Here is a 27,860-nt window from a genome sequence, read left to right as displayed (position 1 = left end):
CGCAGTACTTTGGGTCTTTGCCCTCTCCTCAGAGCTGTTGGTGAAGGTTCTTTTTCTTAAGTTCCTATCTATGTGGATTGAGATTTCATAGTCTGAAGAAAAGTTGAGTTCCCCGTTTTTTATGAACTTCCTCTATTGTAAGGATATTCTTGGCAATGATGGGTGTGGATAAGATGACCTCGAGAAGACCATTTCTTTCTTTCCTTCTGTCTTTTTTCCTTAACTTCCTCTCTTAATTTATTTACAGTGCTGGGGTCAAACCCAATACATTCTAGCTAGCAAGTACTCTACCACAGAGCTACACCCTTGGCTCCGAAAAGGTCTTTTTTTTTACTCCTATTTTGAAGATATATTTTTATTCTTTTTAATTATGTGTGTGTAGGGATCATGTGCCCTAGGGTGCAGGCACCTGCAGAGGCCAGAGGTGCTGGATTTGACAGGAGTGCTGGGAACTGAACACGAGTCCTCTGTAAGAATAAGTACACGTCCTTAGCCGCTAAGCCCATTGTTCCAGTGTCCCCTTTAAATTATTAGCAGCTCTGGGATTGAACCCAAGGACTTGTATGTGATAGGCAAGAGCTGATGGGGAGCTATGTCCACAGAACGAGTATCTCTTAACTCCTGAATCCTGTCACACAGATACAAAATAGTTGTCCCGCTACGCTTTTGAAATAAATCAGGATTAAAAGCCCAGAGCAGTGTTATCTTTACTCTGAAGGACAGTTTTTGCAGAAGCATCTCCTAATGTCTTTTTGTGCAAGGGCCCTGCCTGCTATCTTCACTTGTCCATCTAAGATTGGTTTCATAATATATTTTATTAGAACAAGTATTTTTAAAGCAGGTGCCTGTAAATGTGGCACATAGATTATCCTTACTATTGTCATGTAGGACACTTCCCTGTTTTTACATTTACTGACTTCCAGAAAAAACACTAATCCTTTGAAAACTAATTAAGCAGGTTTAATTGCACAGTGATATCTCAGTTATGCCCCCATGTGGGTGAGCCATTACTATGAACATTTAGGATTTTGTATATGTGTGTGGGTTTTCAAGGTAGGGTTTCTCTGTGTAGCCTTGGCTATCCTGGAACTCACTCTGTAGACCAGGCTGGCCTCAAACTCACAGAGATCCACCTGCCTCTGCCTCCTGAGTGCTGGGATTAAGGGTGTGCACCACCACTACACAACGAGAAACTATTCTTTTGGTTTTGGTTGTGATACAGGATCTCATTCAGTAATCCAGGCTGTCCTCGAACTCATGGCAATCCCCATGCCTCAGCCTCTCAAGTGATGGGATTTCAAGAAATTGTTCTTTTGTATACTAAAAGCGACCTGAGTTTGTATGGTCTTTTTGTTTATTTGTTTTGTTCTTTGGCTCTTTTGGGGGCCCACTACCCAGCTCCCAAATAAACCAATTGGAGGCTTATTCTTACTTACAAATGCCCAGCCTTAGTTTGACTTGTTTTTTGTCAGCTTTTCTTAACCTAAATTATCCAGTCTAACTTAAGCCTCTGGGCTTTTAACTTTTTCTATTTCTCTATATCTTTTCTTTCCTTCTTATTCCATGTCTGTCTGTTGGCTGGCCTTTTCTTTTTTCATTCCTTGATCCTCTCCCAAGTTTCTCCTTCTATTTAACCTCTCTGCCTCTCAGCCTTGCCTATCCTTTCTCCTGCCTTGCTATTGGCTGTTCAGCTCTTTATTGGCCCATTAGGTACTTTAGACAGGCAAAGTAACACAGCTTCATAGAGTTAAACAAATGCAGCATAAAAGAACGCAACACATCTTTGCATCATTAAACAAATGTAACGCATCCTTAACTAATATTCTACATCATGAGTTCTTTCATCTTCTGGGTTCACAGTCCCTGGTCTTTCCACTGAGGTTTCATTTCTGCTCTTCACCCCCAGGTGCGACTTTATCACATCCACAAAAGAAAAACGGGTGTTCAGAGCAAAAGTATGCTCATCCCCACACGGTGCAGTAATCAGAAAGAGAGGGGGTTCACCGTAAGGATCTAGGACTCCATTCCCAGTGGTCTCACCAGGACTCCGTCTTAGCAGTCTCTATGTGGTGGACAGACTGGCTGGAAGCAATATCAACTGAGTCAAAGAACTCTCTGGTCCCAAGTTTCCCCGAGAGGTGATGCACAGGCTGGGGTGTCTTTAGGCTGCTCACTGTATCTTTAGCCTCACACATCTAACCACCTTCAAACTCTTTATCCTGTAGCAGTACCCAAAGGTCCTCAAATCTCATCCAGCGAAGAACACTCTGTTACTCCCCCGCCTCCTCCTGCCCTTCTTTCTTTTATTTTCTTCCCTTGGTGCCAGGCATGTAATGCATGGTCACATTTACACTAAGCATGTCCTCTGCCCCTGAACTTCAGCCCCAGCCTCCACCTTTGACCTTTTATCAAATCCACATTGAGGGTCTCCTCCAGAACACTGAATCTGGAGACACAAGGAACAAAGCAGACATTTGCCTTCCAAATGTACCCTGGTCATCTCAGCTTCCTCCATACCGTCCCAGAACCATCTTCAAGTCTCCCAAAAGTCTTGACAGGTTAAGCCTCCCTCATTGAAAAATCGGATGTCCAAAGTGTTGCAAAATCCAAAACGTTTTGAGCGCTAATGTTATGTATGCAACAAATAAAAAAAAATTACCCCTGACCTTGTGTGGTGAACTTTGATCAAACTGCAGATAAAAATACTGTATAACATTACCTCCAGGTTATGTGTATCAGAGACACACAGATTGCAAATGAATTTCAGTTTTAGACTTGGGTCTCATTTACCTGGGCAAGACAGAGGAGTTGGCATTGGTGGTGTGAGTACAGGTGAACCAGACCCGAAGGCCTGAGAGCAAGGCATAGGCCCCAGCTCCCTGCTGCAGAGGCCTCCAGCCAGACCAGTAACTCATGGCAATGAACGCTTGCCTCTCTTTCTGTCTTTTGACAGGGATGTCACTGGCAACAAGAAGGCTGTTACCAAATATTGTCCCTTGATGTTGGGCCAGACCTGTGAATCAAAATAAACTTGTTTTCTTTATTCCTTACTCAGGCTGAAATATTGTGTTACCAGCAAGAGAAACTGGACCAAGATTATACCAGCCATTCAGAAGCAAAATAAGTGCTCGAGTTTCCCTGGTGTAAGGAGCTGCCACCTCCCCGGGGGAAGGATAGGGATCACATTTATTCACGTGTCCGAGGTGGTTGGATCTTTCCTCTGGCAGGTGGGTTCTGGGTCAAAGAACTGACTCAGGCCCAGAAATCCAGCAGTGATTTTCTATAGGGAAAACTGGATGATGATTGCACAGCCTTGTTTTAAATGCTGTATATTTAGGGATGTGTTTTACGGGTAGCCTGTTTATCTTTCCATTAAGAACATCATGTTCTATGAGTCATCCCTGTATACTTCTCCCGACAGCGCCTGCAAGCACGCACGCACGCACGCACGCACGCACGCACGCACGCAGCCGTTCTGTGCTTGCCGCTCAGTAGATTAGGTATACTCACCTCATAGACTTCCATTTGCCCTGTGCTACCCAATATTTCTCAAAATCCACTCCTTGTGCTAGTAAGAGTAGCATCTCTCGGGCACTCTTCAGAAATACCCACTGTAGGGCGAGGCTGGGGCTCAGTGGTAGAGCATTTACCTAGGGTACGAGGGTCCCCAGGCTGGCCCAGCCGGGTAGATCCTCTGTGTTCATATTCTGTTCTAAGTGGCTTGGTGTTTACTAAAGTACCAGTTCAGCTGCAAGAGTCTGATAAAAAGAGAAAAAAGGGAGGGGCTCTATTCTCCTCTAAAGCTCCAAGAGCCCATGCCATCGAGCCCCTCATCCTATGCCCCGTCCCATCTGGATGGTGCTCCAATCCATTGAGAGGAAGTCTTAGCAGTCACATTTGGGGGCTCCCGTGGGGCAGTGGGGCAAAGGGTTCGCATGAGGTACGTATATAACCATCATGCTTGGCAGCACACCAGGCAGGACTTTAGAAGCGTCCCACCTGCCATTAGTAATGAACAATCTAGAAGGGGATTTAGATGACAGTGGCATTAAAAAGAGCACTTAGGAAGAAAATTAGCAAAACACACACACACACACACACACACACACACACACACACACGGCGCTAGCGGGGACGATGATAAAATGTTGCCGAAGTAAGTTGTTTCATTAACAACTAAATTTGGGCAGAGATGGCACCGAGGGTTGAGATACTTGCCACCAACCCAGGCGGTCTAAGTTCAATCCCCGGGCACCACATGGTGGAAGAAGAGAACTGATTCCCACAGATTGTTTTCTGGCTTCCTCAGGTGCTCTGCAGCACACACAAAAAATAAGTGATTAAAAATAAATAAGAATGGAAAGACATTCCTTCTATTAGGATGGTAACACATGCGTGTGCATGCTTACACACACACATCCATGTGTGCATATTGTACATGTATCTGTACTTCCCTGTTGGCTTCCCTGTCTGCTCCCAGGTGTATTCTGCTGCCTCCACCCCAGCCTTCCTTCTAGGCGCCCTTCCCCGCTTTTTATGAGATCAGACTCAAGTCCTTATACTCCCAAGACAAACACTTTACTGAAAGCGATATCTTCCCAGCCTGAAACCTCCTAAGCTCCGTGACTCTGCTGTTTAAAACCCTCCCTGGCCTTGGATTTTAGAGAAAAGCAGCATCCTTGCGTGGCGTGGAGCCCTGTGTGTCTCTGCTCTAGGCACATTGGCTGGGCCAATGGGAAGGGATTGGTGGGAAGAGGGACCGGGAACTTCCTGGATCATTGGGTGTTCCCCATCTTGACAGCAGTGGTGGAAACACAGCTGGACATATCTTTCAAATGCCGACACTACACACTTGAAGGGGGTACCTTAATACTGTTGATCTGAGATAAGCTCTGCCCCAAGCATTGGTAAGTAACATTACCTGCTGGAGACATTAATTTTGGTTTTTAAGTATTTGAAATCAGACACACACTAGGAAGATTTTGAGTCTTCAACCACACCTAAAATGGTTATCTCCTTGGTGTGTCTCTTGGTGCTCCCCATTGGGGTTGAGTAGGGAACCAATATGGCCTGGCTGCCCTTCTCTCCTCTGCCATTGAGAAAACTTGTCAGTGGACACAAGCAAAAGGGAATTACATTCTGCATTGTGTACTCCTGCAAACACAAACACACACACACACACACACACACACACACACACACACACACACACGCATGCAATGTCCTGGTTTTGATCCCCAGAATTACATAAACCAGACTTCTTTGTGGTACATACCTGTAATCCCAGCACTCAGGGGTGGGGCTAGGGCTGTCAGAAGTTCAAGATCATCTTTGGCTATGTAACAAGAAATAGACTGGCTTGCCTAGAGATGCCCCTCCCCGCCCCAACAATAGAGGGAGAGCACATTATTGTGTAGTAGTTTTGGTCCCCATCACCTCATAAACCCAACAGAAGCCAACAATGGGCATGCCACCCTGATAGCATTATCTAATCCTGTTTATTTATTTATTATGTATTTGTTTGTTTGTTTATTAGCTAATCTGAAGCTCCTTAGACGGATCAGTGCCTAGGGATCCAAGGCGCGTCGTGTCTTGTTAGAGGCGGGACTGCTGGGGCTCGCGGCACACGCAGACACCAGGCGTGAGACACAGTAGGTTCAGAAGAACAGTCTGTGCAGAGCAGAGACGGTTGCCGGATGAATCCTGGATGTCACTGAGGGAGGGAACAGATGCGGTGGCAGACGGGGGCAACCAAGTCCTCTATGAAGCCTCAAGTCTTAGGAGCGGGTGTATGGGGAGCTAGGCTGTCTCCCTTTTTTTCTAAGTTCCTAGGAGCCACCTGGCACCAGATACACAAGAGGGACTCAAAGCCAGTCTCTGAGGGACTGCAGCAGGAATACCACTAAACATCCTCCAGGAGAAAAGGGGCTTTTAGGACTAGTGGGTGCCAATATGCTGTTCTTCTTTAAAAGTAAATGAGTCTGGTTTTAGTTCTCAGTTAAAAGCAAGCATCTTGTGCCTGTCAGGAAGATCAGCCAGGGGGTGTCTCCTTGCTGCTGGTGGGGGCTCCCCAAGTTCATTTGTAATGTATATGACATGACTTTCCAAATTAAGACAGGGGAGTCATGCAACTGAAGGTACTGAACATTTTTTTTTCCCACATGACAAATGCTATTTTTATACCTTTTGAAAAGGCAGCCTAGACCCCAGCAAATAGCTGCTGGGCCCCTATGAACAGTGATAAGCAAGCCACCTGCTGACCAGAGACAGCCAGAAGCACCAAGAGTTGAGCGGGGAACGCCCTGGGCTCTACCAGAGCAGCTGGGTTCAAACAGGTTTCCAGATGCAACAGGCATGACTTCTTTAGTCCTTCCAGCAACCCCCTGAGGAAAGCTCTACAGAGGAGGAAACTGAGTCCGGGAGGCTCAGTCCCTTGTCCCCAGCCCACCTGGATTCTGATGAGTGTCGGGGTTCTGGGAGCTCTCCTCCTCTCCTTGGTTTTCCTGAAACAGCTCTCTGGTCAGATATCTATCTCCAGCAGATGCCTAAGCACTGAGATTCCAACCTTTTTACCCTTGAGAATATTCCACATTTACTGAGGGCCGTGTGTCAGGCACTAGGTATGGGCTCGTTATCCACTCTCAGAACAGTGATTGGTACATGGGGGGGGGGGGGGGGGTAAGCCAGTGTTCTCTCTGTGGTCCTGGGCAGGTGCCATCAGCTTGGAGTGCATGGCCCCAGCCACCTCCACATGACAAGCTCCCCAGGATACCTCTGTGCTACCCCACAGAGAGGTGCTCTCTTCTCATCCCACGGGTAAGGAAAGGGGCCCAGAAAGCTTGTCGTGACCAGGTCACACAGGTATCCACTGCCACTATTCAGCCCTCACTGCCAGTCCTGTGGTGGTCTCTTCTCCACCGTTGCCTGTTTTCTACCAGGAGGGGCCTGTTGTGGGCAGAGGTGCTCAGACCCCTTCTCCTCCTAACTTGAAAAAGACCCCGTATTCCCAGTTCCCCAACCCTGCACAGAGGCCCCTCTTGCTCCTCGGTACTTTCCATTATAGGTTAACTATGAGACCCTGGACTTCCCCTCCAGAGAGCATCCTTCTCCCCTCAAGGTTGTGGAGGGGGTTGTTTGGCGAAGTCATCCAGGAACCCCTTTGGCTCTCCATTCTTAGAGCGCTCCCTGCCGGGAGGTCTTCACAACTTTCAGATTTCACTGAAAGCCCACTTCTTGTTTTCCTCCAATTCTGTGCTAGTATTGATGTCTTTGCATCTCCACCTAATTTCTGCTTTGAGCCTCCATTTCCACAGGATGATGGGAACTCAAATTCTATCGGTTCAAGGGTCTGATCTCCATCTCTGGAGGGATTTAAACAACCACCAAGGACCAGGGTTGGGAGCCTACCTGGTCTTCATGTCACCCCTAGGAAACCTTATTTTCACCAGCCAAGGCAAAACCTGGAACAAGGGGTGTTTGGGAATATTAATTGAAGATGTGTTATAATCGTTTATGCTGTGGAATATTTATTTAAAGATGAGCTGCGGTCTTTTATATTGCATTTGTTTAACTCTGTGACGCTGCCTTACTTTGTCTGCCTAAGATGCCTGATGGATCTAATAAAGAGCTGATTGGCTAATAGCTAGGCAGGGGAGGGATAGGCGGGACTGCCAGGCAGAGAGAATAAATAGAAGGAGAAAAAGAGAAGAGGAAGGAGCTAGAGAGGGGACACCAGGGGCCAGCCACCCAGCTACACAGCAAGCCACAGAGTACGAAGTAAAGAGAGGTATATAGAATAAAGATAAAAGCCCAGAGGCAAAAGGTAGCTGACTAGCAAGAAGCCAAGCTAATGCCGGGCATTCATAAGTAATAAGATGTCGTATGATGATTTGGGGGCTGGATGGTGGACCCCCCCAAAGAGTAACGAAGCAACAATAAAGGGGTGAGGTGGTTTGAAAGAAAATGGCCCCCAAAGGGCATGACATATTAGGAGGTGTGGCCTTGTTGGAGGAAGTGTGTCACTGTGGAGGCAGACTTTGTGTTCTCATATATGCGTAAACCACACCCAGAGAGACAGTTCACTTCCTGTTGCCTTTGGATCAAGATGTAGAATTCTTCAGCACCATATCTGATCACCATACTCCCAGCTGCCATGCTCCCCGCCAAGATGAGAATGGACTAAATGTCTGGAAATGGAAGCCACCTCAGTTAAATGTTATCTTTTGTAAGAGCTGACGTGGTTATGGTGTCTCTTCACAGAGTAGAAACCCTAACTGAGACAAGGAGCTGCCGTGACAGTCAGGCAGCTGGCTCGCTGCAGGAAGCTGTCGAGAGAAGGGTTGCTGGGATTACAGCTCTGACTGTCTGGGTTTACTAAGGCGTGGGTGCAGGCACGGAGCCTCTGGGACACCTTGGCCAAAGCAACAAGGCTGTAAGCGATGGGCTCAAAAAGAATGCCTTTCTCTGATGTGCCCAAGGCCATCTTGAGGGGGTCTGGTCCTGCTTGGCCCCATCTTTGTTGGAGTGTCTTTTCCTGGCCTGCTATCACCATATGCCTCCGGGAAATAGGGGTTACGGCCCTGTATGGGAGCCCATACTGTAACTGGCTTTGATTTTTTTGGAGACGGGGTCTCATTCTACAGCCTGGGGCCAAGCTAGAGCTCTCTATGTACCTCTGACTCACTCTCAGTTCACACACAACCCTCCTTTCTCAGCCTCCCAAGGGCTGGGATTATAGGCCCGAGCCACCATGTCGCTTGAGTTTATCCATATCCTTACAGCTCTGCCCAGGAAGAGGCCTCAGGCCCTCTGTGCCAGGCCCTGGTCACTACTATGCCTTCATTCTCCTTCTTTAGCAACCCTCAAGATTTTCCTCTCTCCGGAAGAGCCCAGCTCCCCTATGACTCCTTGTTCGGGATCTTTACTCCACTTCTGTCTCGCTGAGATCTTCCCAGTGTCCCTAAGAACTGGGCCAGACTTAGGGTACAACATCAGTGAGGCCGTTCCTTTTTTGCCTTCTGCCCGGGGCTTAGCACTTCCCTGTGTTATGAGCTGGAGTGGAGGGGAGAGAGGTGACAGTCCTTTAACATTCCCAGGGCCTGCCAAGGCCTTGTGACTCCTTCTCCTCCTAACTTGAAAAAGACCCCATATTCCCAGTTCCCCAACCCTGCACAGAGGCCCCTCTTGCTCCTCGGTACTTTCCATTATAGGTTAGCTATGAGACCCTGGACTTCCCCTCCAGAGAGCATCCTTCTCCCCTCAAGGTTGTGGAGGGGGTTGTTTGGCTCTCCATTCTTAGAGCGCTCCCTGCCGGGAGGTCTTCACAACTTTCAGATTTCACTGAAAGCCCACTTCTTGTTTTCCTCCAATTCCGTGCTAGTACTGACGTCTCTTCCATTACAATGAACAACGGACTGGATAGAAGGTTCTTGAAGTGTTTGCCTGCCAAAGAAGATTGTGGTTAAAAACAACAATAACAAACCATTTAAACCACTGTCTTTAGCTGAGCTTGGTGGGATGATTGCGAGTTGGAGAGCGGGGGCTGTATGATGAGTTCAAGGCCAGCCTGAGTGTTGCGTGAATTCTAACAGGTATCAATAATAAAAACCCAGAGTCAGATATTAGGGCGTGAAAGCTGAGATGAGAGAAACAGTGCAGTCAGCTACTAGAGAGACTTTTTACCTCTACTGAATCCTCAGACCAAAAGGATGATCCTGTCCTCAGACTGCATGCTCAGACTACAGTGAGCTCCTGTCTCCTCCTGCCTTATATTCCTCTCTCCACCCAGCCATATGCCTTCCTGAGACATCTCTCTAGTGCTGAGACAAGGCATGGGACTCCTAAGTACTGGGATTAAAGGTGTGAGCCACCACCGCCTGGCCTTTAGTGGTTTAGCTCTGCACTCTGATCTATTTATTAATAGAAGATTTATTTGTTAAAACACAAATAAAGTTGGGTGGTGGCGGCGGTACACACCTTTAATCACAGCACTCGGGAGGCAGAGGCAGATCTCTGTGAGTTCGAGGCCAACCTGGTCTACAAGAGCTAGTTCCGGGACAGACTCCAAAAGCTACAGAGAAACCCTGTCTCAAAAAACCAAACCAAATCAAACCAAACCAAAAAAAACCACACACAAACAAAATATCACTCCACTAGAAAAATAAAAGTGGGTGAGGTGAGGGAGCGGAAACCCATGCAAACGCAGGCACACACACACACACACACACACACACACACACACACACAAAAGCCTGCTGGGGATCAGGATGTAGCTCTCAGCTACTTCTCCAGCCCCATGCCTGCCCATCTGTCACCATGTTCTCCATCATGATAATGAACTAAGCCTCTGAAACAGTAAGTAAGCCCTCAATTTCTGTTTTACGAGTTAGTGTGGTCATAGTGTATCTTCATAGCAATAGAATAGTGACTAAGACATGAGCTCTTTTTCATTCAAAGCAAAATTTGTTTTTTAAAATTCAATGGCTAAATAAATATTTATATGTACACATGTACATATATATAAATTAATTTTCTAATACATATGCCTATATCTTTATCTTTATAGCTTAGATTAACTACTCCATTTAATTAAAGAATGAAAATAAGAAATGAAGACCACTGGGATTTTTTTTTTCTAGTAAGACATTAATTAAAATGCATACCTCTTTACATTGTGGCAACACTGAGACAGCTTTCTCATTTTTATTATAAACAATAACAAAATAGCCAATACTTCTTATCACAGACTTCTTATAATCAATTGATTCTTAATGACTATTCTTGCGGCTTTTCAAAGACCCAGTATTCATGTATGGTTGCAATTGATGAATGGGTATAGCACGACATGAATTCTTATTAATATTTTTGTTTATCAAAGGCAAAATAGTGAAGAATCTCCCTTCTGAATTTCTTTGCTGACCTGGACAATAGTTTTGAAACACTGGGGAAAAAAACATTTTTCAGTGTTCCAATTCATTCCCAATTCAATAGCTACAATGTAATGTAAGTGTGCCCTGCACTCTTAGCAGGTGAGCAGTAGGGAGATTTCCTGAGGCCAGACAAGCCACAGAGCAAGGCCCCAGTCAATGACTGTCAACACCCTGACGTGATGTTCATGGACAGATGGACATGGTGTGTTCATGGACAGATGGACATGACATGATGTTTATGGGCAGCACCCACACAGACCCTCAAGAACAGATGAGAAAACGCAGCTGACTGATTAGGACATGTTGAATTTTGAGAATTTAATTTCTTTTTTGCCATATTGTGAATTATAAGCTTGTATAATTCTTTTTCAGCAAGGGCTATGCTGACCCCACGGTAATGTAACAGCTGGCAGTCTCCCGCAGAGGGAGTCCTACTGGACACACCGCCAGGCTTCAGCAATTTCTGGCTCGCACAGTGGGAGACTCTAGTCAGAAAGCAGCAGGAAGAGAGAGGGTGTGTTCTCCTCCTCCCTCCCAGGGTTTGTTCTGCTGCTTTCCTCGCTCCAGGGGGAGGCATCTCCCAGAGTTCCAGGCTCCCCCAGCACTAGTACCCTAGAGACTCTTGGTTTGCAACCCTGTTAGTCACTGGCCCCTCACCCAGTCACAAGTAGCTCTCACCTCCCACTCAACTTTTTAAGTGTGCAGACCTCGCCTGCTCAGGTTAGCTGCTCTGGTCACCTCTAATATGCTTGCTCCTCCCCACATTTTGTAGTCATGTATTTAGGGAAGTTTGTCCGTGCATCCGAGTCTCAGATCTGTGAAGATTACATAGGATCAATGAGATATTGTTTTGCAATATTCCCAGTGGCACATGTTTTTGATTCTGTTAAGCTATACCCTGGCTCAGTCATTTCCTCAGAGATGGGTTTACAACGTAAGAAAGGGGAAGTTTTGATGGGGCAAGAAAAACCCAGGAGCCAGAGCAAAGCAATCTCTTCAGAGGCCCACTGATGTCTATGAAGGTTCCCCACTTCCAGGCAGAGCTGTCCCCTGCCTAGCCAGAACTCTTGGAAGTGTGTCCAAAGTGCTGAGAATGAACAGTTTCAGCTAAGTCCAGGTGACTCTATAGCTGCCCTATGATGGTCTGCTGTCATGGGGTGGCCAAGGAGAGGAAGCTCAGAGTGGGTAAGCAGGCAGGACTGACGATTATCAAAGATCAAATGTTGATGTGCCCCTGGTGTGAATAGGAGAAGAGATAAGGACAGGGGTCTAGGGCTCCCAGCCCAGTGCCTTGGTCCTCCATGCCCACTAAGCCTCAGCAGAAAAAGGGAATTCTGAACTGGATAGCACATTCATTTGACACATTCGTTTCTAACCCTTGCAGAATGGCACCTTGGAGATGGGGGTCTTTGGGCAAACAAAAGCCCGCTTTCTGCAGTGGTTTGTGGACAGACTCCTATCCCTCACAAGGAGAGCCCTGGGAGCTTCCTCAAGTGACTTTGAGCAACCCATCTTCCTGTGCCCCTGAAAACATCGCAGACTGGTGGCCTTGTTGAAAAGAGCCCTATGGCCACTGGGTGGCTTCTTCAGACCTTTCTTTGTGCTGTCTCCATGCAGCTGAGCTTGTTCCTGCACTCCTTAATGCTACTGACTCCAGTTACTGTCATTTGTAACTTTAATAACTGCTGTGTAATGTAATGAAATGCAAGGATGTAAAACCAGAAAGGGCTGTGGTTTCTATGGTGATTAAACCGAGTGTTTTCTTAAGGGCACACCGCTGAAGGGAAAGAAAACTGTCACAATGAGGGTGTGTATCAGGCAGTTGCAAAAGTTTGGAGAGATGGTAGGTGTCTAGAGTGTTCAGTGCTTGGAGCACTTCAAAGTCTTCCTAGGTTCTTCCTCCACCAGGGTGAAGCTGATGTTGCAAAGCACGAAGTCCCATTAAGGTGGTTTGTGCAAGGAAGAAGGGAGCAGGGTTTACCACTCTGCGTGGGAAGAAAATCTTACTTGAACATAAAATGTTGGCAAGTGGAGATGCATTCAGGCCAGAAGTTAAAAGGGCTGAAGAGATGGCTCAGTGGTTCAGAGCACTGGCAGCAGATGGGGTGGGCTCAGTTGCAACACCCACATTTTGACTTACAACTGCCTTTAAGTCCAGTTCCAGGGGCATCTGATTCTCTTTCCTAGTCTCTGTGGGCACCAGGCACAGAAGTGGTGCACATACATACAGGCAAAACACTCATACTCATAAAAAATAAAATCTTAAAAGCACTAAAATGATCTTAAATATAGATACAAGTGTGTGTGTGTTTAATATACATAAACAAAGTTTTTTGTGGTGGTGAGTATTGATGATATCTGGGCCTGACACACGCTAGGTAAGCACTTTATCATGGAGCTACACACCTAGTTTGTTTTTAAAGAATACACCACGCCCATCTCCAGCTCCACCAAGGAGAAACATCCTATTTGTTAAGGCCTGTCACCCAGCGGCACTTGGCAGGTCTCGCTTGATGGCAACTTATTTTTCATTAAGGAAATATGGGATTTGGGGGTGTTTTAGGTGCGCCTGAGCGGTAACAACAGGGAGCCCTGTAATGTGTCCCAGGTAGCCAGCAGGTAGTAATCCTACAACCTGTAAGGATTACCCTGGGCCACCAGGGGTCAGAGCTGGGCGGTCTCGCCATGCTGCGATCTTCCCGGCAGGGGGCGATGTCCGCCCACAGTGGCCGCGCGGGCCGCGTTCTGATTGGCTGGAGGCGGTGGCCCTAGTCCACGGCCGCACGACCCGGCCACTAAGTGGAGAAGCTCGCCAGTCGGAGCGCCAGTCTGAGGGCCTCCGAGGTAGCATCAAGGCGGGCGCGGCGCGGCGGGGCAGGAGGGGACAAGATCAGGGCAGGAGGCAAGCTAATCGCAGAGTCCCGCACATCCAGCAAAATGTTGTCCTGGCGGCTGCAGACGGGCTCCGAAAAGGCCGAGCTTCAGGAACTCAATGCTCGGCTTTATGAGTACGTGTGCCGGGTGCGGGAGCTGGAGCGCGAGAACCTGCTGCTGGAGGAGGAGCTGAGCCGCCGGCTGAGCCAAGAGAACCTCTGGATCGAGGACCAGACGCGCTTCGCCGAGGAGGCGCGCAACCTGCGGCAGCAGCTGGACGAACTGAACTGGTCCACAGCGCTGGCCGAGGGCGAGCGCGACGCGCTGCAGAGAGAGCTGCGGGAGCTGCAGCGAGAGAGCGCGGAAGCCAGCGCTGTCCGCAGCCGCCTGGACGCCGAGCTAAGTGCAGAACGGCGGGAGCTGGAGGAGGCCCTGGGAGCACGCGCCGCCCTCGAAGCGCTGCTGGGCCGGCTGGAGGCTGAACGCCGCGACCTGGACGCGGTCCACGAGCGCCAAGTGCGGGAGCTCCGTGCCCGCGCCGCCAGCCTCACCATGCACTTCCGAGCCCGCGCCACCGGCCCCGCGGTGCCCCAGCCGCGCCTGCAGGACGTGCACGACAGCTACGCGCTCCTGGTGGCCGAGTCGTGGCGGGAGAATGTGCAGCTGTATGAGGACGAGGTGCGCGAGCTGGAGCAGGCGCTGCGCCGCGGCCAGGAGAGCCGGCGCCAGGCGGAGGACGAGGCCCGGCTGTGCGCGCAGGAGGCGGATGCGCTGCGGAACCAGGCGCTGGAGTTGGAGCAGCTGCGCGCTCGGCTGGAGGATGAGCTGCTGCGGATGCAAGAGGAGTACGGGATTCAGGCCGAGGAGCGGCAGGTCCGTGGCCAGGGACCGCGCCCCTTCCCTATAGCCTTGTCCAGACACCCCCTGCGTACCGAGTGGACGAGCGGCGGGGTTCCCTGCACCCTCAGCCGGTCCAACCCCACCCAGGGAAGCGTACACTGCCAGCGGCTTTGATATTCATGAGGTCACAGGATTCTGGCATGTAGCTAGCCTAAGAATAAGGGCTTGGTGCAATGATCCTTCAATCAGAGGGCTGATGCCATGTGACAAGTCCCCGTGGATAGTTTAGTGTCAATCATCTTTTTAGAGTATCACATTTAGATTCAGACGTGTCTAGGCACGTCCTGACCAACGATCCCGCTAGATTGACCTCTCTTTTCTTTCTTGTTTCCTGGGCTTGCTAGATCTAGTAGCCTGAGATCCAAAACTCAGCCCAGATTTTGAACTCGGATTGATAGTGTGCTGGGAGCTTCAGGGCACTGCCAAGTCCTTACCTGGAGGCCGCCCACGCTTCTAGGACTCCAAGTGCCTCTTTAATTTCGCCAGAATTATTTTCCAGCTGGAGGCAGCTGCTCGGAGCTCTCTGGATGGCTGTCATATTTTTTCTGGGTTTTGTTTGTTCCCTTCAGAGGACTAAGTCACTGTCATACTGAAAAAAGGTCAGAGCTGTTTTGCTCACAGTATGAGCTGACAGCAGAGCCCTGGGTTGTGTAAAAAAACTAGGAGAAAGCAGGCTCCCCGTGGTGAGATGTTATCACAACTACAGACTAATATAAACGGTTCCTATTTCAGAGAAGGTGAGTGCTAACCCTCAGCCGCGGCGTGGGTATACCTGTGGCTGATTTATTGTCGGTACACTCGGTTCAGCTCTAGTGTTTGGCTCCCACCCCGCCCAGCCCCAGCCAGAATTGGAAGTCCTCTCGAATCATACTATAGGTAGTACTTAGGAAAGTGGTTTGAAATAACATGCGCACAACTTCGGGAAGATTTTAAGAGCCGTGTTTGCAGCTGGGAGCTGAAGGTTGGAGATGCTCTGTGTTCTTTAAAATCCCACGTGACGGCGAGATGGGTGGACTGGATGTCAGGTGATGTGACAGACAGCAAGCCTCTTGATTTCCTCTGGGTCTCCAGGGCTGAGCTAGAATTTTGGTAGCCGGAGAGTCAGAGACTGAACAGGAGATCATGGAAAGCCGCAAGGAATCAACCCCGGGGGGAAAATCCCTTCTTTGGGGTTGTAGACTTCGGGCATCTCCCTCTCCTATCCTACTTGGAATATTTTGGGGCCTCGAAGCTCTGATTTCATGATTCTTTTTACAGCAGATTCTTTCTCCCTAATAAAATCCTCAGTAGAACCTCAAATCTGAGAAGATAGAAGGGAAGTTCCCCAAATGGAGGAAAGATCAGGACTTGGAAGTGCAGATAGAATCACTGTCCAACCCTTCTGTCAGGACTCCAGCCCCTAGTGAAGTCACGCTGAGGTCACTCCTGACTTCCAATAGGATCCCACCCTCAGCTCCCTACCCTGGAATCTATTTCTGATTTGGCAACCCCCTTCCTGGAAATGAGAGCCAGGACAGTGTCAACGAGGACCCCCGATTATTTTTTTTCTTCAGTCTCAATTAGTTTAGGTTTTGTTTTTGCTAAATGTTACCAGCTGCAATCGTAACTATATTATGACCCCTTTCTCAGCCAACTGCATTTCAGATCCCGTTCGGAAAGACTAATCACCAGTCATAAACAGTGTTCAGAATTATATTCAAGAGAAAATATTGTTTCAGCCCCGAGCTTCTACTCTCCTCCCCCTCAAATTCCTTAGAAGCTCACGCTGGAGAGAAGGAAAATATAAAGACTGACTTCGCTGACTTCCTGAAAAAAAAAAAGTTGCATAACTAAATAGTTAGCCTTGGGGAGTATCAGGTCTAGTCTGTGTATTCACTGTTAGTCCACACACCAATCTCAGGAGGTGGAGGTGAAGATTAGCCCTGTTTTACAGATGGTAAAACTAATGGTGGGCCACTAGTCAGTAAGTGGCCAAAACAGGATTCCATGCAGACTGACTGAGGTTTGCAGCTCACCACTGGGCCACATTTGCTTTCTCCTGTTTTATACAAGAGAAACCTTTACCTCTGCATCAGTTAAATGATAATTGCCCTTTCTAAGAGCCAGCCCAGAGGTGGCCTGCTGTCTTGGAACCTCAGGATGCCAGCCCAGAGGTGGTCTGCTTTCTTAGAACCTTAGGATGCCAACTCAGAGGGTGCTTGCTGTCTTAGAACCTCAGGATGCCAGCCCAGAGGTGGTCTGCTTTCTTAGAACCCCAGGATGCCAGCCCAGAGGGAACCTGCTATTTTAGAGCTGAAGGATGCCTTTAGACCCTGCTCCCTGGTGTATGATTTTAGTATTACTTCTTTCATTTGCTTTTTTTCTGTATCCTGATGGCAGGAGATGTTGGAAGACCTGTTAGTAGCCTCAGAAAGGCCTTAATGACATCATTTACTCCAGCCTTACCCTAGACACACTCATGATTTCCCTGTAGTGGGAGCTTTTGGCTGCTAGCTCCAATTGTGTGTGAATGATTCCAAAATAAGAACAAGACATTTCTTTTCATAAGAGTTCAGGCGGGATAAGTCATGTAGTTGTAGCCTTGCTGTTATGGGGTGAATTCTGACTCTCAGTCTATCTCAGATTATAAATTCTCCTCAAGATTTAGCTCATTAACCCTTGTGTGGTCCAGTTTCCTCATCCGTGAAAACGCAGAGCAGCTCACAGCTTGCTGTTGGTTGAATGAATTGAATTACTTTATTCAATTAATAGTTGTCAAGCACTCAGGGTGCCAGGCTCATTCTTTGTGACAGTGGGGAAAAGCAGTGAAAAAAAAAAAACAAAATGGAAGGGGACGCGCTCTGATGGCAACTGTCTGGAGGTGGCCACAGTGCACGCCACTCACGGAGAAGTCAGGAAGCTAGCCTGACTGGGAGGGCGAATAAATCAGAGAGCAGCTGTTTAGGTGCCTCTTTCTAAATCTGAGTTCCACCGCAAGCCTGCAGAGAGTCCTGAGCAGAGTGGATGTCTTAATAGATCATCCTCTGCTGTGTTGAGCATAGTCTGTGCTGGATCATGATGGGGACACACTTGCAACAACTGCAGGAGTCTTGGACGGGGAGCAGAAATGCTGCCCCGAGGAAGGACCCTACTTTCAAGTTCAAGCTATCAAAGTTTTTTGGCAGGTTGGATAGAGTAAGAGGGGGGGGAGATCAAAGTTGACGCCAGGACTGTGGAAGAGTAACCTGAAGAAAGGCACTTCTTGCTGAAGGAGATCTGTGCAGAAGGCGGGCAAAGGTCAGAGGTCTGAGTTCAGTTATACACAGCCGATTTGACATGCTCCGCTAATGCCCTCCTGGCACTGTGAGATAAGCCTGGAGATTAGGGTGCTGCTGAGAACGGCTATAAACACACAATGACACCCCATTCACACTGCCAATGCTGCTTCTCCTCTTCTCCCTCCTCCTTTAGAGACCAGATCTCTCTATGTAGTCCTGGCTGTCCTAGAACCCACTAGGTAGACCAGCCTGGCCTTGAACTCACAAAGATCCTCCTGCTTCTGCCTTCCGAGTGCTGGGATTAAAGGCATGTGCCACCACACCTGGCTTAATTTATGCTTCTTATTAATTGTTTTGGGGGCGAATAAACTATCCTAGTATTTAAGTCCTCTTAAGCTCCAACATTTAAGATCCAAGGCAACTAGGACTTCAGCAAGCTCTGGCCCCTCTGATATGTTCAGCTAGGGCAGGCGCAAGCGTGGTGAGGAGACAGTAGCAGCACACTGTCCCTGAGGTAGAGCTGCAGCTTAGCGCTGTGGGTGATGTTTCTGGAAAGTCCTCTGCATAGCAGCTAAAAGACCGCGATCTCCCCTGAGTTGTTGCAGCCTTGGATAAAACAGCTTCCGCGCAGCCTGGAAGTACCACCCTGTGTGGGAGGCTCCAGCACTCCTGGCCTGGCCCATGGCATGAAAAGTTTTGGCACAGCAGAGCCGGAGTCTGCAACTTCCTCCCACTGGCAGGATTGGTTGTGATTTCATTTTTGCCTCCTAAAGTCAGCGGCTTTTCCTTTCACTGTGTGGGAAGAGTTGACTCACATGGAAATTCGCTTGGAACTAAATTTATTTCAACTTCAGAGCAGCTTTCTTTTCCTGTTTATATTTTGTGGGGTGGGGAACAGAGAATTACACTTTATTCCAGGGGAGGGGAGAGAATATTCCTGGGCAGGACTGTGGCATGGCTCCATAATTTCCATAATTTTGATCTGTGAGTGGAGAACTGAGTATATATATATATATATATATATATATATATATATATATATATATGATCTAGCAGCACTTAAATTTTATTGCAAAGGATAATTGATAAATCCTCAAATTCTAACGCTTGGGTCAAATTTCTTGTATTAGAAAAGATATTAAACCAGGCATAGCGGCACACATCTGTAATGCCAACACTCTGGAGGTAGACGTCTGTGGGTTACAGGCTGCCCTAGGCTGTAGTGAGACTATCGCTTAAAAAAAGTGCAACATGTATATACACAAGCATACACATGCACACATACAAACACACGTACATGTGCATGCTCACACTCACTGGGGGGTGCATTTTAGATCTCAACCTTGTATCTGAATTTGTATTCCCTCGTAGGTTTCTAACATGGAGACTTAACTATAGAGGGAATGCATATTATGGCCAAGTCTGACGTCTCTGTCTCTTAAGACTGGCAGATGGCCTGCTTTGATGAACTGCGCTATCTCCTTATAATGGTAGCCTTGGGATCTGTAATTTTATATATACTGATTTATAATGCCCTGTGTTGTGAATGGTTCTTTTTAAATTTTTTTTAGATTGTTTTTAGATTGTTTTATTTTTTGGGTTTATGTACCACATGCATGCCTGGTGCTCTCAGAGGTCAGAAATCGACACTGGATCCCCTGGAACTAGAATTACAGATGTCGTGGGCCAGTGAGTAGGTACTGGGAATGGAACCCAGGTCCTCTGAAAGGACCACATGCTCTTCACCCCGGAGCCATCTCTCTAGCTCCACATTAGTGTTTTGATAATGTATCCCTTTGCTTTTAAAGCTAAGTGAATCTTGCTTTAAAAACCTTCTCAGCTGAGGATGGAAGATGGCTCAGAGGTTAAGTGTGTGTGCTGGCTGCTCTTGCAGAACACACACTGCACCCGAGTTCATTTCCCAGCATGTCAGTGACGAGCACCTGCGCGCGCTCTCTCTCCCTCCCTCCCTCCCTCTCTCTCTCTGCCCATCTCTCTCTTATACACACACACACACACACACACACACACACACACACACACACACTTTAAAGTAAAATAAATCCTTAAGAAAATTAACAATGTTTGGCACCATTTGTATACAGAAAACTTAGCAATCATTGGCTTGTAAACGGACGTGCTATAAAAAGCAGATCTATCTACATGATAATCATCTTTTGAAAATGACCAATCCATTAATGGACACAAGCGAACAACTTTAATCCCAGCACTTGGGAGGCAGGAGAATCTCTGTGAATTTGAGGTCAGCATTGTCTACATAGCAAGCTCTAGGATAACCCGGGCGACATAGAAAGACCCTGTTCCGAATAAAACAATACAGAAGAGCACCGTAGGGTGAGAACTCCATCAGACTCCTTCCTTGTTTCTGCAGAGGACATACCCACTGCTGACCTTTTGGTGGGGATCTCCAGCAGTACCGAAAACAAATCCCCTTTCCCAACACTCAAATAGTTTTGAATTCTACAAAGGTTGTGCTCCTGTATGTGCCCGGGTTTGGTTAATTGCATTTACACATAATGCTACTTCCCGTTACAGAAGCTACAAGAACACTTGCCTCGGTGTTTCAATACTTGCTTGGTTAATTTTTTCTCAGAGTGACTGGTCAGCGGAGAAGAAGGAAACACAGAAATGTAAAGTGTACTTTAATTAGCAGACGGTATTGGCTTGGAATGGACTTTTTGAAGAGGGTAATATGGTCTTGATTGTTTAATCTTAAATTCTGTTTACCCGGTGTGTACTATGTGCCTGGTCCTTGATGGTTTCAGGCCAGGGGTCTGATGGCAGGGACAGCAGTGTCTCCCAGCTTGGGAAAAGACAGATCCAGTGGAGGAAATTAACCAGGTGGAGGGGCTTGTTAATTCCTTTCCAAAAGGAAGAATTATGTATGCGTGAGTCTGTTCATTTGTGCCCGGGATGTAATTCTCAGGTTGTTTTAAAATATCATTTCTAGGTAAAATAAGGATATTTCTATCCACTTATCTGCTGTTATTGGGACAGTCATGGCTTTGGGAGACATGAGAGTGACTTCCGTTTCAAGTGTTATGAAAAGATTCCTAGTCAGGGCTAATATTTAAGTAGATTGGGTTATTTAGGTTACCTACATGGCCTGATGGCTCAGCAGAAGTGGTTTATTTTTTTTTTTAATAAACTAAGCCTTCATTTCGTCCAGAAGTTCAAACTCAGAAGCACCTATTCTATCAAAATCCTCCATATGCAATAAAGAAAGAACCTTCTACCTACAAGAGATTCATTCTAAGAAACTGCCCGCACACAGGTTACATATGCTTTCATGCCCCACACTGTCGGTATGGTTTCCTTAGTTTGCTCTATGAAGGTCTGGGATGTGGATCTAAAAGCTCTTTGTTCTCTTCAGAGAGTGATTGACAGCCTGGAGGACGAGAAAGAAGCCCTTACCTTGGCCATGGCCGACCGGCTGCGGGAGTACCAGGAGCTTGTGCAGGTGAAGACTGGCCTCAGCTTGGAGGTGGCCACCTACAGGTGAGACTACGCTGAGTTTGTCTCCATGAAGCCAGTGATAGGAGGAATCCCTGTTGCTGTGTGACGAGGAGAGAACAGCCCTTTGGCATGGCTAAGTGAGGATCACAGAATCAAAGGGAAGGGAGGAGAAGGGAGAAGATGGGCTTGCTCCAGACCCACTGTGTTTCTGTATTCTGGGCATAGTTTATTAATGTGGCCCATGTCTACTTTGATCTTGGGAGTTAGGTGGTCAACTTAGAGAAGAGCAAGCTGAGCTCAGAGAAGTTAGAGGGTCAAAGTTTGGGTGCCAAGGATCTGCATTGTTGCTTCAAAATCTCAGGGAATTGACCTTCTGGGTGTTTGGGGTTTTGTCTTGAAAGACAGCATCTGTGCTCTTGAGAGTAGCCTGGCTTTCCAGAACGGCTTTTCTTTACCAAGACATCAACTTTAATACAATCAACCCATAAAGGTCACCATGTATTTAGAGGGTGTGTGTGCTGAGTAGGGCATAGAAGGCCAGTAGTCCTTCGCCCATTGGCTCTCTTTCCTGGTTGGACCCCTCCCTCCCTCGAGTGGTGGCTAATGATTGGTTGAGGTGGTGCCCTCCCTTCTGGCAGCTTTCCTATACAATGAGGACTGGCTTAGAGGTAGCCAGACGTCAGCAACCTAAGGCAGAAGGGCTGTAGAGACCAGAGTTATCGTCGTCATCATCATCATCATTATTATTATTATCATGGATCTGCTGTGCTGGGCAGGCATGGTGCTCAGCATCCTCTGCTCCCCATCCCTCTCTGGTTGTCATGCATTGCTCTCACAGGTGTGACAGAGATGTTTGCGGCTCGGGGCTGTTGGGGGTAGGGACAGAACCAGCCAGCTCTGGTTGTGGACCTGTGTCTTTCCCACCAAACCATGTAAAAGGGGTCATTATACCCACTTCATCCCCAGAACTGTGATCACAGATCTGTTACATGTATGACGGGGCTTTGGACCCTACCCTGGCCAACGAAGAGTGCACCGTTGTCGGTGAAATATTGCAACGGTAGATGTCACCCCTAGCAGAGGACAGAATTAAGCCTGGAGTGGCTAAGCAGGGGACTCTGACTAGGGACAGAGCAAGTAAGAGCCAGCCCCAGCTCGTTACTCCCTGCAGTGCCTCTGCCAGGTCTGATTTATGCTATCAGAATATCAAAGCAAGTTGGGTTGCTTTATGCCCATTGAAAAACAATACTGCCTGTCTGGTGTCCGCTTTTAGTTCACCCCAGAGTCTTGGGGTGATGTCTTTCCTGAGTGGAAGACTTTTGCTTGGTCCTCATTTCCATTAATGGAGAAGAAGTGGGCTATTGGGAATCTTGGGCCCTCGAAGGTTGCTAAGAGGCAAAGTCTTCCTTTGAAGATGTGACTGCTCTTGGAGGAGCCTCAGCTGAATTGAGGTTGGTCCTGGGGCTATACCTTGCTTCCCACTGTGCAAAGGATACCTGGACCCGGAGCTCAGAGAGAGAGGCAGGGCACCTTCCTGTCATTCCTCCCCTAGGTCCTCCCCGCGCATTCTTAGAAATCTCATGGAATTAACAATTACAAAGTTAAGCTGGTTGGGTATTCGCACATGCTTCACAAGTGTTCTGAGTTCTGCTGCTAAGGGATACTGTAAACAGGCGGGCAAGAAAGAGAGCGTTAAAGAGGACAGTTTTCCAAGTGTGAGTGATAGACATCCTTCTCAGACCAGAGAGAGTCAAAGAAGGAATGTGTTACTCATACAGCAGAAAGCGAGACCGAGTCAGGATGAGGCCCATCCTGTGGGCTGCTTCCACCGTGTGACAGCTCTGGGCTGATGAACTCCCAGCCTCAGGCTCCTGAGCCAGATCTCTGGTTTTGTTTCCTTCCCTAACCAGGGGAAAGAAGTGCTCCAGAGTTGGGTGGGGCCCATCTCTGGTGAGGTCTGTGGACTGGGGCTGGCCCTTGTGGGAGGGAGCCCAAACTTGCACTGTTCGATAGCACATGCCCTGCAGCCCCCCAAAATCTGACTCCTGTGTCCATCTTAGCTATTGCTTGCTGTCAGGAGTGGAGGCGGCTCTTCCCTACGGAGATGGTCAGACTTTCCCATTTCCTTTTCGTATTAGTTCACATAAGGAAACCGGTTTCAGATGTTGCTTCTCTGGGGTTTTGAGCCCCTTTCATCCTCACTTGCCATGCCTCTGGACCTTGGTCTCCAGAAAGCAAGCATGCACGGGCAGGCGGCTGGTCCAAGTGTCCAGAGCCTGTCTTTTGGCTACGGCGCTCACAGCATTCCCGGTTTCACGTTTCTAAGCATTGATTAGGAGCCGTTTCTGCTTCAGTCAGCGGTCTGACCATCTGCAGGGATGCAGTTGATTGCTTCTGTCTGTGGCTGCCATGCTTCTAACCTCATTACGGGTAAGCATGGCCATCTCGTAGGCACCTAAAAGCCGCCAGCCCTTTCAGGGAGCGAGTGGTGGGTTCCCTGAACCCCTTCCTGCTGTCCAAGTTTGCCCAGGGGAAACCGGAAGCCTAGGCGGCCTCACCCTGCCCAGGCTGGCTTTGGTGGTTAGTGTGGCTGTAGCTCCCACCTCCTGCACTTGGGTTTAGTCTAGTAGACACTCACAGATACTGAAGACACACAGACGGTCAATACAGCTCATGTCTTTATGGAAGTCAAAAGCCTGGGTTTTGTTTTCTTTATCAGCAAGGAGTGTATTGAAGCGAGTTCTTTCTCAGTCAGCTGTGTGTGAGAACAGGTGTGGTAATTCCTGAGCCTTATAGCGCCCTTGCCGACTGGTGACCTAGGCCCTTTTGTTGTGCCCTGTGATGTTTACAAACTGACCTGCCAATTTTGAAAATGGACTCTTCTGCTTTCTGGAAGCAATGGGTGGAATATTCAGCCTCACAGGGCAAAAGGGTGACAAGGGCTGACACAGAGGCAAGAACTGCCCCCCGGCTGGGCCTCATGCGATTTACCCCAGGCTTTCCCTGTGCTGGTCAGGGCTCCCAGTGGCTCACTGACTGTCAATGTCCCCTGGTTCCTCTGACTGAAGAGGTCACAGGAAAGGGAAGGGACCACACCTCTTTAAAGCTGTGGGCACATTCCGCTACAGTTTATCTGCTGCCCAAGGCTAGCTCTCCAGGGCCTTGAATGCTTTCCAACACAGACAATTCGCTCTTCCTGGAACCTTCACGGTGAAGGAGAAATGTAAGTAGCCATAAAATCAGGCTGCATGTTTACAGCTCCCCAATGCTGGCTCAATATGTATATATATATTAAATGTAAGCTAGGATGGAAAACCACCCAAACTTAGAAGAGTCCAAGGCTGGAGGTTCTCATCAACTCTCCTGACCCCTTCCTCCGTGGCCAGGCCTGCATGGCAGCTCCCTGTGAGAATGAGGCCTCAGGCACTGGAAGGCAGCCAGCATGGCCTTGGCCTCCTGCAGTGAAGGTGACTGTTGGCAGTGGCTGTAGGACCCTGCTTGGGCTGTGGGTAGCAGAGAAGGGACAAGGCCGACAGGCAAACAGGGGCTGTGCTCACTCTGCCTCAGGGCTGACCACAGCAGTGTGGCCTGGGAGTGTTTTTGCTTCCTTGCAGCCAAGCTGTGAGAGCGAGGATTGCTTAGATGCAAAACAGAAAATCTCCTGAGTTCCTGGAAAGGTGTCGCCCCCTGGGCCCTTACCCCAGGGATTCTATTGAACCTGAAAACTGCAAGGAGTGAGACCAACGCCATGATTATCCAACTGAAGCAAGCTTTATTAAATACTGGCCAGGAAGATGGACACTGACCAGGTCCATACCCAGGAGTCCCAGAAAATGGTGTTGAATTAGGTTAGTCAGGTGCTCGAAAAGGCAGAACCCACAAGGCTGTGGTACTTTCTGCTGTCATCCAACTGGGGCAAGCATACATTCTGATGTGCCTCCTGCCTACCTACATACTTCCTGCCTAAGTACCTCCTGCCTGCATCTGACCAAACACATCATGCGCACTTGGGGCAACCAAGCTTGTTAACTAAAGTGAAAACACGTGACTTGTTATTGTGCATGAACCACAACAACCCCCAGCGTTCCAGGGCAAGTGGGGCTTACGGGTCAACTTCAGCCCCTACGATTCCGATTGGGTTGGTGCACGGTGGGACCAGTTGTGGAGGTCTTAGCCTCCCTCTAGGTGATTGGCAGGTACCACCAGCATGGAAAGTCTCTGGCCCAGGACCTCTGGGGTGTGCACCCAGCAGCTGCTACAGTATGGAGCATCGCCAGCTCATCGGAAATGTGGAATCTCAAGCCCAGCCCCAAGCTGCTAGATCCAAGTGGCCCTCTGACGAGAGCCAAGGCAATTGTGTAGGGGGGGAGGGCGGGTATGCTCATGTGCATGCACACTGCTGCTTGGAAGCAGCCGATATCACTGTCAGGCTTAAGCCTGTCTCAGCAGCAGCCTGGAGGAGAGACCACAGTGGAATGCTGCATTCCGGAGGGAAAGTGGGGTGCTTTTGCAGCAGATGTGGCCATTTCCATGGGGCCAGAGTAGATCTGTGTAAGGTCACAGAGTCCCGGGAATCCACCTGGCGGAGACACAGCGTGGATAGAATGTGAGGTGAAAAACGCCCTCGCTCACACTGTTGATAAGTCGGAGCACGAGATTTGAACTTCAGGACTTTCCCTTTGTGGAGCTGGGTACTGGGATACTGTGGGCAGTGCATGGTTGCAAAGGTTCCCAGCAGGAGGAACCAAGGGCCTGTGGAGAGATTTCTGGAGGAGAGTTTTCCTTGGTTCTACAGAAGGGAAGTCAGGAAACCACTGTGCAGGCTGGGAAGGATGTTCTCGGCAGAATGAATGACAGGCATGAGGACAGATGGGGTGGCATTGGTGACAATGAGAGTCATTTGAGGGCGTGACCTGGAGGGCTGCGTGCAGGTCGTGTGTGAGCCAGATCCTCACCCTGCATGCAGGTCATGCGTGAGCCAGATCCTCACCCATGGGGCCGTGTCGTGTGAGGGAGGGTCTGTGCCCTCAGGCTGCTGCAGAGACACTTGGCATGCAGGGTGCCATGCTCAGGGTGGCTTCCATGTTAAGGAATACAAACTGTAGTTAAGTTGGCATGAATCCAGGTAACCTTTTTCACAGTAAAAAAGATGTCCTAGAATAGAATACACTCCAGTGCCAGGTTTGTGGGGTGTGTGTGTGTGTGTATGTGTGTGTATGTGTGTGTGTATGTGTGTGTATGTGTGTGTGTATTGTGTGTGTATGTGTGTGTATGTGTGTGTGTATGTGTGTCTGTGTATGTGTGTGTATGTGTGTGTGTATGTGTGTGTGTATGTGTGTGTGTATTGTGTGTGTATATGTGTGTGTATGTGTGTGTATTGTGTGTGTGTATGTGTGTGTGTGCGTGTGTGTGTATGTGTGTGTGTATGTGTGTGTGTATGTGTGTGTGTGTATGTGTGTGTGTATGTGTGTGTGTGTATGTGTGTGTGTATGTGTGTGTATGTGTGTGTGTATTGTGTGTGTATGTGTGTGTGTATGTGTGTGTGTATTGTGTGTGTATGTGTGTGTGTATTGTGTGTGTGTATGTGTGTGTATGTGTGTGTGTATGTGTGTGTGTATGTGTGTGTATGTGTGTGTGTATTGTGTGTGTATGTGTGTGTGTATGTGTGTGTATGTGTGTGTATGTGTGTGTATGTGTGTGTGTGTATGTGTGTGTGTATGTGTGTGTGTATATGTGTGTGTATGTGTGTGTGTGTATGTGTGTGTGTGTATGTGTGTGTGTATGTGTGTGTGTATGTGTGTGTGTATGTGTGTGTATGTGTGTGTATGTGTGTGTGTATTGTGTGTGTATGTGTGTGTATGTGTGTGTGTATTGTGTGTGTATGTGTGTGTGTATTGTGTGTGTATATGTGTGTGTATGTGTGTGTATTGTGTGTATGTGTGTGTATGTGTGTGTGTGTATGTGTGTGTGTATGTGTGTGTGTATATGTGTGTGTATGTGTGTGTGTGTATGTGTGTGTGTATGTGTGTGTGTATGTGTGTGTGTATGTGTGTGTGTATTGTGTGTGTATGTGTGTGTATGTGTGTGTATGTGTGTGTGTATGTGTGTGTATGTGTGTGTATGTGTGTGTGCGTGTGTGTGCGTGTGTGTGTATGTGTGTGTGTATTGTGTGTGTATGTGTGTGTGTATTGTGTGTGTATGTGTGTGTGTGTGTGTGTGTGCGTGTGTGTGTATAAAGGAGTTAGAGGAAAATGAAACTGAAACTGGCCAGTTTCTGGAAGCCTAGGAACATTTGGACAGACATTTTTCCGGGATGGGATGTAGAAGAAGTTTGAGGTGAGGGGCACAGTGAGTCGAATGATAAAATGAAATATTTGGAGGAAATGCTGGAAATGGCTTGCTGCCAGGCGACGAGTGCTGATAA

At 48.1% G+C, this 27,860-nt stretch overlaps 1 protein-coding gene across 2 annotated transcripts in view; it reads left to right on the top strand.

The window, feature by feature from the left end:
- The first annotated feature begins 13,740 nt into the window (after positions 1-13,740).
- Synm (synemin) overlaps positions 13,741-27,860 on the top strand; it is a 32,256-nt gene continuing 18,136 nt past the window's right edge. The window contains exons 1-2 of one of the 2 annotated variants that reach the window (XM_075952942.1): positions 13,741-14,675; positions 21,354-21,478. In XM_075952942.1, the coding sequence (XP_075809057.1) occupies positions 13,866-14,675; positions 21,354-21,478 (935 nt within the window). In that variant the 5' untranslated portion in view covers positions 13,741-13,865. The remainder of the gene's footprint in view (positions 14,676-21,353; positions 21,479-27,860) is intronic. The other variant, XM_075952943.1, reaches the window with a different exon arrangement.

The sequence above is a fragment of the Microtus pennsylvanicus genome, chromosome 18 (genome assembly GCF_037038515.1).
Source record: "Microtus pennsylvanicus isolate mMicPen1 chromosome 18, mMicPen1.hap1, whole genome shotgun sequence".
Classification (NCBI taxonomy): Eukaryota; Metazoa; Chordata; class Mammalia; order Rodentia; family Cricetidae; genus Microtus; species Microtus pennsylvanicus.
Note: the sequence above shows the minus strand (reverse complement) of the source record. Positions and strands in the feature narration are given on the sequence as shown.